The 11,809-nt window shown below is 36.8% G+C and overlaps 1 protein-coding gene across 1 annotated transcript in view; it reads left to right on the forward strand.

Moving 5' to 3' along the window:
• OTOGL (otogelin-like) overlaps positions 1-11,809 on the forward strand; it is a 170,800-nt gene that overhangs the window by 28,982 nt on the left and 130,009 nt on the right. The window contains exons 8-14 of the mRNA XM_015571106.1: positions 3,611-3,717; positions 3,928-4,053; positions 5,666-5,774; positions 7,309-7,355; positions 7,779-7,924; positions 9,045-9,168; positions 10,751-10,928. Of these exons, the coding sequence (XP_015426592.1) occupies positions 3,611-3,717; positions 3,928-4,053; positions 5,666-5,774; positions 7,309-7,355; positions 7,779-7,924; positions 9,045-9,168; positions 10,751-10,928 (837 nt within the window). The remainder of the gene's footprint in view (positions 1-3,610; positions 3,718-3,927; positions 4,054-5,665; positions 5,775-7,308; positions 7,356-7,778; positions 7,925-9,044; positions 9,169-10,750; positions 10,929-11,809) is intronic.

Genomic DNA, 11,809 nt, shown 5'->3' on the forward strand with positions numbered 1-11,809 from the left:
GCAGTTCTTAAGTATTTTTTATGCCACTGACCCATGTTGGGCATCAAGAAATGTCTGTAGACTCTTTTTCAAAGTAATGTTTAAATGCACAGCATAAGTTTACAATGGAAACTATATTGAAACAGGGTTATCAATATAGTAAGCGAGATGATTTTTTGATACCAGGACTTTTCTACATGCATTTCAGGTCTAATAACTACTGTAATTTGATCTGGTGATGAGTGTAAATAATATTTTGAGATAGCTGCAACAATTATCATGAGAAATTAAAACATGAAAAAATGACATATGAGACATATTGGTGAAAAAGTCTAAGATACTGCTAAGAACATTGTGATATGTTTCCTAAATGTATAATTGAAGGAAATGCTAAATTTCATTTGGAGATTAGTGAAAATAAACATTTAATATTTTTCCCAACCAAGGTCATAGACTCCTGCATTCTCTCCCAGGTTAAGGACACCAAGACTGGGTGGTTTCTAGGGAACAAACTCAGTAAGACTTCAAAAATATCTCAAAAAATTTTAATAAATCTGCATTTTTTTAAAATTTAAGAAATGTATGAGATATATCGGTGAAAAAATCTAAGATACTGCTAAGAACATTGTGACATGTTTCCTAAATGTATAATCGAAGGAAATGCTAAATTTCATTTGGAGATTAGTGAAAATAAACATTTAATATTTTTCCCAACCAAGGTCATAGGCTCCTGCATTCTCTCCCAGGTTAAGGACAACAGACTGGGTGGTTTCTAGGGAACAAACTCAGTAAGACTTCAAAAATATCTCAAAAAATTTTAATAAATCTGCATTTTTTTAAAATTTAAGAAATGTAAACGATATATAGGAACTTTGTTTTAAAAGACCAGTCTAATTTTTGGTTGAGTAAAACTACTTAAATGGCATCTTGGATGGCTTGTTAAGAGGTTTAAGTTAATTGAAGGTAAGGAAAAAGAGGGGAGGGGAGGTAGTATACAACTGCCTTATTTATAATTAATCTGCTCGGAAATATGACCACACCTCAAAGCAAGGGCTGCTGAGAAACGCTCTCTTTGGCTGGGCACCCATATGCCCAGCAAAAACTTAGAGGGTCTAATACTGAGGAGAAGAAAGGGAACTGGGGATGAAAAAGAGTCCCTGCCGCACTCACTTCGTCTGAAATTTCATAGTTGAGACATTAACATGATATTTTGGTAGACTTAGGCTTTGGATTTTGAAATAAAATCGCTTTCTCCAGGGTAAATAAAAATAGAAGGATGGAGAAACATCTTTTCCTGGCTGAAATCGTCTGATATGCTTGAGGGGGAGAGGCCAGGTTTGGGGCACAGCAGACACCGACTACCAATAGAAGGGCATTATAAATGAAGTCAGTGGTGTTTGGTGGAATGAAAGCCCATTAGCCTTTCACTCCTCTCAGTATGCCACCTAGGACCAGGCCCGCCTACACTCTCTCTCCCCTAAAGGAGATGCTCTTCATTTGCTATGTAGTAGAGGACTACTTCACGAGGATCCTATAGCATGAGAGCAGCATTATCAATCTGCTGAACTCATATTAATTTCCTGTCTGAATTAATATGATAGCATATTAGACTTGATCCAACACACATCTGGTCTGCGCTGAGCATTGTGCCACACCTTGGAGAAACAGAGACAATTTAGACAATTTAGACAGAGACCCTGTCCTGGGAACTCAGATTATAGGGGGCCAGAGAAACAGGGCTCCAGCAACAACACAAGTCCTGAAGGCAAGCACTGCTACGTGGAGGAGAGATTGCTGTCTTTATCAGAGAGTGCTCCACAGAGGAGATAACATCTCCGTTGAAATTTGAAGAATGATACAATTCCAGTCCTTGAATGGAAGCCCTGTTGCTACTTCTAAGAATGATAAACTTACCAGCAAGGAAATGATTGTAGACCTGCCACAACAAAGTCAATTGATTTAAAGACAACTACTCCTTAATGCTCATTTTCCTACTAAACTTTACATTTAACAATAGAACAAAACCCCTCATTTTTCCTCAGTAAATTGAGATAATAATTTCTTTCCTGCCTGATTGTCGTGAGTTTTCGTGTGGTACCATGTGTAGCATGCCTAGCATGGATCCTAGAGTAACGCAGACACCACAAATGGTAGCTATTTAATAATAGTTGCATCGGGTTGGAAAAGCAAAATTGAGTTATCTTGTTAACTTTCAAAGCCTCTGTTAATTGTAGGAAACCATGCACATATTTTAAGGGAAATCATAAACTTCATGTCTTTCTAGCAATCGAATCATTTCAGCTTGCCCTGTTTTTCAGAGAATATTCTTGTCTGGAGGTTTAGAATATTTTCTCAGTTTCTGGAGTTTATGCTCAGTCCTTTTTTCCTTTCAAAGCTCAGTTAATTGGACCAGATAAGCTGCATGACTCCAATTACAGTAGCTCAGGATAAGCGCAATTTGAGATGGGTGGCTTCTACAATAGAGATACTGAAAAGGCTAAGGTTCACAAAGTACAACATTCTTAAGGTCATTATCTTGTAAGATAGTTAGCCATTCAATTTTGAGTTTGAATTGGGTTGGAAAACAAGGCCACTTCTTACTATAAACCCCACTCATTTTATAGGTACCGTGTGGATCTGCTTTGGGAATTGCTTGACCTCTTCTATTTGTTTGGGGGAGTTTCTAGAGTGATTATAAAAAATAATTAGAGTTTATTTACTCTTGGCAATATTATAAAAGAAACTAGCTTTAGGAATTTAAACTTGAAAGAATGAAAAATATTTAAAATCTTAGTTAAATGCTTTTTATTCAATATTTCAAAACTGCTGCAGGTAATTAGTATTGGTTTTATTCTTCCATGTAGACTATCAAAATCATGGTGTCTTTGAAATATTTTTCATATTTGGAGCTTTTGTTGTAATGGAATTTTATCTGTTGTAATGGGATTTATTAATTTCTACAAGGTCTGTCATGCTTTGTGTGGGAGCCAAAAAATACATACAAGGATTCCGGGAGGAATGTCAGAATTAAAATAGAAATCTTTTTCAGCATAGGGACACCCTTGAATCAAAAGAAAAGTGGTCAAATATTTTAAGACTGATGAAGACAATTTACCTAGGCGTTTTTAGCTGGGATCCCATGTTTATTTGTTTTCTGCATTTATTATAGACTAGAGGCCCGGTACACAAAATTCGTGCATGGGAGTGGGGTTCGTCAGCCCAGCCTGCAGGGATTGGACCTAGACTGGCAGTCGGACATCCCTCTCGCAATCCAGGACCACTGGCTTAACTGCATCTTCCTGTCAGCCTGATGCACCTAACTGCTCTTTCCTGCTGGCCTGATCCCCCTAACTGCTCTCCCCCTATTGCCTGATCGCCCCTCACTGCCTCTGCTTCAGCCCCACCACCATGGCTTTGTCCAGAAGGATGTCCGGAAGGTTGCCCAGAAGATGTCCAGTCTAATTAGCATATTACCCTTTATTAGTATAGATAGTATATTATGTACATGCTGACATCAGTTACTGTTGGAATATCCACCAGACACTAAACATTTCTAGGGATCAGGAGCTCATAGAGGCGGACTCTGCCAATATCCCCAGTGTGACCCTGGCTCTGTCTTCTCACTTTCCAGAACTGATGATGATGATACCTATTGTAGAGCAGCCACTGAGTATGCTAGAGCCTGTTCCCACGCTGGCTACCCCATTCAAGACTGGAGAGATGACTTCCCAGCATGCAGTATGGTTTCTTATTTTCCTAAGCCCTGTGTACTTTTGTTAATGTTAGGCTTATTCTAGTATTCAAAACTTCCCTGAGTACTCAAAACTGATGAATGGCAAGGATTTGTTATTGGTGCAGAAACATTGGTAAACTTGCAAACTTTTTGAAATACTAATCTTCTTGAGGTGAATAAAGTTGACTTACAGCATTCCCATTTGCCCATTTCAGCTGATAAATGTGATGATAGCTTTGTCCACCGGGATTGTATCAGTTGTTGCCCAACCACCTGCACATTTGAGAAACAATGTCTTGGGAGCAATCTCCACTGTCTTGATGGATGTTACTGTCCAGATGGTAAGTAAGTGTTTCATGAGAGAAATCATGACTCCACTCATGGAAAATAGCATCCTGTGAGTGGAGAATCGAGTTGCAACATTTTCTCCCAGGACATCAGGGCTGTTGCAATTTTCAGCCCTTGTAGGATTTGGTCCTTGAAGTGATAGGAGAAAAGTCTGCTTTTCTTTAATAAAAAGGCTTATTGCTTTGTAAATTTCCCAGGAAATTTGGAATCTAGAGTCCTGGCAATTCTTTTGTTCTCTTGAATATTTAATATATATTTAATAATTTATGAGAGCAATTTTAGAAAAACAAATTGGCAATACAAGATTTTAGTTGTGATGCAGCTTTAACATTTGAAATTAGAAGTAACATAGCAAGTCATACAGGAGGAGTTTAAATTTAGGAATGACTCTTAAACCAATAGACCTTTTTATTTTTTTAAATATTTTATTGATTTTTTACAGAGACGAAGGGAGAGGGATAGAGAGCCAGAAACATCGATGAAAGACATTGATCAGCTGCCTCCTGCACGCCCCCCACTGGGGATGTGCCCGCAACCAAGGTACATGCCTTTGACCGGAATCGAATCTGGGACCCTTCAGTCCACAAGCTGATGCTCTATCCACTGAGCCAAACCGGTTCGGCTCAATAGACCTTTTTAAAGAACACTGAGAATTTACTCAAATTCTTTTATTTTTACAGATTAAAAAAAAAAAAGAATCCCAGATATGTTAAGTGATTTTAGCACTGTCACACAGTTAATATGAGGGAGGACTGCTTGGAACCAGATCTGTTGACCTCAATCCTTTGTTCTATTAGTGCTACTCAGGTCAGTGCCAGGCATCAACTGATTCTTACTATTCACTGATGAGATAAGGAGTTTGCACCAGAATATAAATTAATGCACCAAATATATAAGTCAATGCTTCCTTCATCTAGAAAGTCTTACTCAGATAAAAGGTCAGCAGGATGAAACAGTGTGCTTAGTAGCACAGTTCATTTACATTCTGGCTCAACCGTCTTTGCTCATTAGAGAGAAGTAATGAATGCTTTCCCACTGTACTTGCCCTTTGAGTAGCACTGTCTGGCTATTTATTATGAGGGTGTAAGTATCTCATTTGCAAATGAACAGAGATTAAACCAAGAATAAACTCTCTTCGTTTTTTATGGTAAGTCATAGGATAAGAAAACTGAAAATCACTGAAGTAGAGATTTGTAAGGTAGCTACCGATTGAGACAAAGCAAGGTTGTTTGAAACCTCCTTGGAAGTAAAGAAATTTCTGTTTTATTATCTAGTGTAAGCAAGTATTTAATAAAAGTTGATTAAATTATTACATTCAGCCAAAACCGGTTTGGCTCAGTGGATAGAGCGTCGGCCTGCGTACTGAAGGGTCCCAGGTTCGATTCCGGTCAAGGGCATGTACCTGGGTTGCGGGCACATCCCCAGTGGGAGATGTGCAGGAGGCAGCTGGTCGATGTTTCTCTCTCATCGATGTTTCTGACTCTCTATCTCTCTCCCTTCCTCTCTGTTAAAAAATCAATAAATATATTAAAAAAAATTATTACATTCAAAGAATAAATATTCATTACTTCTTCTGAGAATTTGATATATATTTTTCTTCAATAGGCCTCATCATGGAAAATGGGACTTGCATCTCCTTGGAAAGTTGCCCCTGTAGTTTTCATGGATTAGCTTATTCAGTTGGTTCCAAAATTGAACAAGAATGCACCGAATGGTATGTGACCAATGCACAGCCAGTTATTTCTGGGGACCTGGCTGGGTGACAACTTTATACTAGTATAACGTATGTTTAAAAGAATATACTTATCACTAATTTTCTTCCAAAAATTCCAAGACGCAGTTTGCATTTTATTTAAAGTTGGTACAAGGGTGGGGGAACATTTGCACATTCTTTTATAATGCAATTCTACTCACTTCCCTTGGCAGTTTCATAAAATCTTTACCTATGTTGTATTTCTTATTATTTTTGATCACTAATTTGCACACACTTTTTAAAAAATATATATTTTATTGATTTTTTACAGAGAGGATTGGAGAGAGATAGAGAGTTAGAAACATCGATGAGAGAGAAACATCGATCAGCTGCCTCCTGCACATCCCCCACTGGGATGTGCCCGCAACCCAGGTACATGCCCTTGACCAGAATCGAACCTGGGACCTTTCAGTCCACAGACCGATGCTCTATCCACTGAGCCAAACCAGTTTCGGCAATTTGCACACACTTTTACTCTTAGAATTGATGGTTCTCCTGACCTTCTCTATTGAGTACTTTTAAAAAATATGTTTTTTAATTGATTTCAGAGAGGAAGGGAGAGAGAGAGAGAGAGAGAGAGAGAGAGAGAGAGAGACATTAATGATGAGAGAGAATCATTGATTGGCTGCCTCCTGCACACTCGCACACTCCACACTGGGTATCGAGCCGACAACTTGCATAGGTGTCCTGACTGGAAATTGAACCTTGACCTCCTGGTTCATAGGTTGATGCTCTGTGGCATGCTGGCCAGGCTCTATTGAGTACTTTAAAAAGTGACTCCATATTGCATTTTTGGCCATGATTAGAGACATTTAGAATTTCTTATTGAATTAGCTAAGACTATTGTAGGCAAGGATTGCTCCCTCCAGTGCAGTCCTAAAAAGAAACAAAGATCTAAATATCATCAGGCTCCTTCCCCTTTGGTGTAAGTGTATACAATGGAAATGCTTTGGATAACTAACTCTTCTTAAATACCAATTTGAGTTTCTGCCTTTCAGAGCCTGCTCTGTCCTCCCAAACTAATATCTTCTGGCTGGTAGAAGCTAGAATTTATCTTATATAAAAATACATCTTTTCTCTCTTCAATGCCTGATGATCTTCAGAACCAATTTTCTTAATTTGTAGTGCATGAGATAATGTATGAATCAGAACTCATTATGTGTATTTCTCTAATGATATAGGCAAATACTTTTGTGTGTGTATGAGCTCTTTTAGTTTAAGCAATGAGAGAAGGACCAAAGCAGAGGTTCTTTGTTTGATTAGTATTCCCTTTGTATCACCTTTAGTGACTTTTAAGTATGACACACAGCAAATAATAATTTAGATGCTGGCCAGCACAAATTTAGCAGTTAATTGGACCTCTGCAGAGAGCTTTTTCAAGTCAGATTATTCTGAGCCTATAAACATTGTATATTTTGGTACATTTATCAATATATTGATGCAAACAATACAGTTTTTCTATACCACTAGATTAATATTTTATCATTTTATTTAGTGTATGTGTTGGTGGCTTTTGGAACTGCACTGAGCATGATTGCCCAGGTAATCTTTTTAACACTTTTTTTTTTTAAATGCCTCAGGTTTTTTTCTTTAAATTAAGGAGCAAGATAGCACTGATTTTTATGATGTCATCTCATATATCGTGAGAGATGTAATCATCTAAAAATCCAGGTAGTCAGAGGATAAATGGAAAATTGAATAAATGATAGCTTTGAGCAGTCAATTTTGGTACAAACTTATTAAAATAGTAAAGATATTACAAAACTTAAAACATATGTGAAATAGCTATCATTTAATAAACTTTAAATTAAATTGAATAACATAATTTAGTAAGTTTGTCAAACTAATTTTAAACATTTAGCTATTTTTTTGATACATGATTATTTACCTTAAGTTGTCCTGCTTTTTAGAGAATAAATAATTTCTTTTCCTCCTTTTCCTTCTTTCCTTTTTTTTTTTTGGTAGTTCAATGTTCTGTTGTAGGTGATTCTCATTTTACAACTTTTGATGGTCGACATTATTCTTTTATTGGAATGTGTCAATATATCCTTGTGAAAGCAACTGGAAAGGAGAAATTCACAATTACCTTACAGAAAGCTCACTGTGAGCAGGTAAGAATATCTCAAAATGACCAGAGTAATGTTCATTTTTTTACTCCAATTTTATATCCAGGTTAAGAATAGTAACATGAGTAGGCATAGTTATTTTCTTCAAAAATAAAACACCGTTGATTGCTAACATGCATCATTCTCTATGTACTGCAAAGAAAGAAAAAATGTTTATAATCTGTTATACTATTGATCATATGATATGTCTTGATTTCAGAGATATTAAAGTATGAGAACAAATATGTCTTAAATTAAATATATATTTCATGGCATTTTTTTTCTTTTAAAAATAATATTTGTATGTATAGGTTTTTTGAGCACTACATGCATAATGACACAGTAGACTTAAGTTTCTGGTTACTTCCAAACCACTATTTTAAAGAGATGATTTTTATAGGATTGGTCAAGTTTCATATCATCCTAAATAAATATGACAAATTTCTTAGCATACAGGAACATTTATTTTAAGTTTTTTCTTCAAATAAACGCATCAATAATTTGTAAATAAAGATACCTGGATCTTCCCTATCTCTAACTCAGGTAGTCAAAATTTTTCAGAAATCATTACTATAATATAAAATGGTTATTTCCAGTAAAAATTTTCAACCACTTTATTTGCTTTCCCCCCTAGTTTGATTTTTTCCTTTGCCATATGTTAGAGTCTGAATAAGCTTTCTACATAGAATCATAACTTCCTATGTTTTTTCTTTATTGACTTTTATGTCTAATATGTCACTTATATGAATTTAGAGAGGTACTTTACTATAGCTATGGAAAACATAATTATTGGAACTAAATTAAAACCATTATTTAATGTTCTATATAAAATATATGTGTATATATGGTATTTTAATATACTATACAATGACATATTTTATTAGTAATGGGACTACATGAAATGCATTATGCAGTAATTACTTTATTATATAAGTAATATATAATATTAATATATAATATTACCTATGCCTTCTACATATCAGAAATTCTTATCTATGTGCATTCTTTTTTCCTTCCTCCTCTTCTTTCACTCCCTTTTCTCATTTTTCTCTTCTATTGTTCTTGTTTCTTTCCATGACTCTTTATCTCTCTCATCTCTTTATTTGGTTATTTGATTTTTATGCAGAATCTTGGCTTGGTCTGCCTTCAGTCTATAACTCTAATTCTGGATGATGATTTTGATAAACAAGTGACCCTTAGTCGGGGAGGACAAATCCTCACCAGTCCTAACCAAGGCTTCAATCTGAATGGTAAGAAGCAATGCTAACAGAGTACTTTCTTTACAATAAAACAACAAAACAACCTAAATGGAGACTTCTCCCATTGGCTGCCTATCCTAAAATTTGAGCGTCTCTGTGTTGTCAGATCCTTAATTGGACACAGTAAAGACCACCTTGTTTATGGGACCTAGTGTTTACCTAGCATTACATGGCCTAGAGTTTGGAAGGGGAGCTATACAAGCAAACAGCCACCTATATAACATACAATAAACTCAAAGATATGCATAGGGACTTTGGGGGTCTAAATGTGTGTAACTCTCCCAGCCTTGGGCTGGGGTATGCATGTGTGGTCAGGAAAATTTTCTGAAGGAGGTGATACCTCATTGAGTATTTAAAACTGAGGATTGCCGGGATGAAAGAGAAGGTGAAAGTGTCCCATGCATAGCAAAGAGATGTGGAACTCTGCAGTATGTTTATGGGGAACTATAGCCAGTATGGCATTGCTGAAGCCTTAAGAGGGTAAATGGAGGATATCCAGAGATGAAAATAGAGAAATAGGTGGGGATGAGACGCCCAGAAATGTCCCAGTTTGTAGAAATTACATGGCCATTCTACTGATTGTCATGCTAAGAGGTTGAACTTGATATAAAATTGAATATGAGATTATCATTATTTTACCAATTTTTATGAATAAAAATGACAATCTTATGTGGTTCAACCAAAACAAATAGACAGTTTTAATGAGGAGGCTGATATATATTTTTTTGCGGGGGGTAGAATACTAAAACAATGTCAGAATTTCTAACTAACATGGAGAACAGATAGAATGTTATTAACGTAGGGCATGCAAAGAATGAAGAAGAACTGGTCTAAGGCAGTAACAATAGAGACAGAGAAAAGAAGATTGCTTTAAAAATAATTTAGGGAAAAATAGTTTGATCTTGGTGATGGATTAGATTGGGGTTGGTTGGAGGAATGCAAAAAAAAGGATGAAATGATCAAAGAATGATCCTCAGATTTCTGGGTTTGGTGATCAGATGATGGCAGAAATCATGAGAGATAGGGAAGCAACTTTTCTGGTGGCAAAAGTCATCAGTTTAGTCTTGAACACAAGTTTCTTGTATTTAAAGGTATTTCATATAATCTATTTCTCAAGTGCTGTGCTCCTCCTTTTGCTGTCAGGCTCAAGGGAATGGGGAATTTGGGGAGGGGGGATGCTACTTCATTATTGGATCATAAGGAGTTTTGGGAAACACACACACACACACACACACACACACACACACACATTGAGGAAGAGAGATCAGCTTTCAAATGTCTAAGGACTGTCCACCCTGCCATGAGATGTTTGACCACTGAAACTACATGTGTACCTGACAATCTGTTAAACATATTAGCTTAGGATCCAGAAAGGAGGGACAGAAAGGAAATGGGAGGAAAGAAAGCAGGCACAAGGTGGCAAAAATTGGGCCTGGAGCCCAGGGGCGGGAACTGGGAACCTGCCTCCCCATGTCCCAGTCTCTTGGAAGGAGAGTCCTGGTGTTGTATGCTAGCATTTCAGAATACTGCGTATAAATCTCAAGGCTGACTTATGTATATTATTTTCCTGCAGGAATTGTTGAAATTCAAACAGTGTCATCCTTATTTATCCTTCTAAAAACCACATTTGGCTTAAAGATTCTGTTTGCTATAGATGGGGAAAGCGTTTATATTCAGCTCACCAGTACATGGAAAAGAAGAACACTAGGTCTCTGTGGCACTTTTAATGGGAACATAAGGGATGATTTTCTGTAAGTATGATTTCTGTAGAACTAACATGATTTAATGACTAGTGATGTAGAGGATATAAATATTTTCAGTAAAAATGTTTAACCATAAGATAGCGTAGTCACCAATGTCCCAAGGGCTTCAAATGGACCATCACATTTAAGTGTTACAGCAATCCACAGATTCGCATCAGTTGGTTTTATAGAGAAGAAAACCAACTGAGGCCAAAAGGTGGCAAGTAAATAGCTCCAAGTCACTCAGCTCAAATAGAGTGGAGCTGGGCTTTGCATTTAGATAGTGACTCAGACCTTGTGGGATAACCCAGAGGATAACTACCTGTTATACTTTCCCCTGCCACTGACCAACCTTAACAGTATTTTTTTAAAGTCTTAATATCATTTGGTATCAACAATAGTAAATTATACTTTAAAAATATTGACATCATATAGTATGAATGACACCTCTAAAGCAACACTTTGGCATCTCAGCTAACTGGATTTTGTGATAGTTGGTGCTTAATCAGAAGAAAAGCAATAAAATCCATTTGTCCTCCTTCTAACGACAAAGCACTTTCGCCTACATGTAAAGAGACGACAAAGCACTTTCGCCTACATGTAAAGAGACTCAGTGGATAATTTCATGCAAATGCTTGGAGAGTTAGTGTGAAGCATGGTGGGCAGGTGAAGTAGTTTGATAGGTTCTCATCCTCCAGGAGGCTGTTGCAGATTGGGAGGAGATAACAACCTTTAAGAAATAATTAGTTCCAGGTCAGCTGTTAGTCAGCAATACATACATAAAGACTGAGGTAATTTTAAAGGGTTAAGTTGTGTAGTCATGGCGAGAAGCACAGCAGGAAGTTTGAGTAGGTGAGTGTGGGCTGAGTAGGCAGGAAAGATTTATTGAG

The sequence above is a fragment of the Myotis davidii genome, unplaced genomic scaffold (genome assembly GCF_000327345.1).
Source record: "Myotis davidii unplaced genomic scaffold, ASM32734v1 scaffold26, whole genome shotgun sequence".
NCBI classification, from domain to species: Eukaryota; Metazoa; Chordata; class Mammalia; order Chiroptera; family Vespertilionidae; genus Myotis; species Myotis davidii.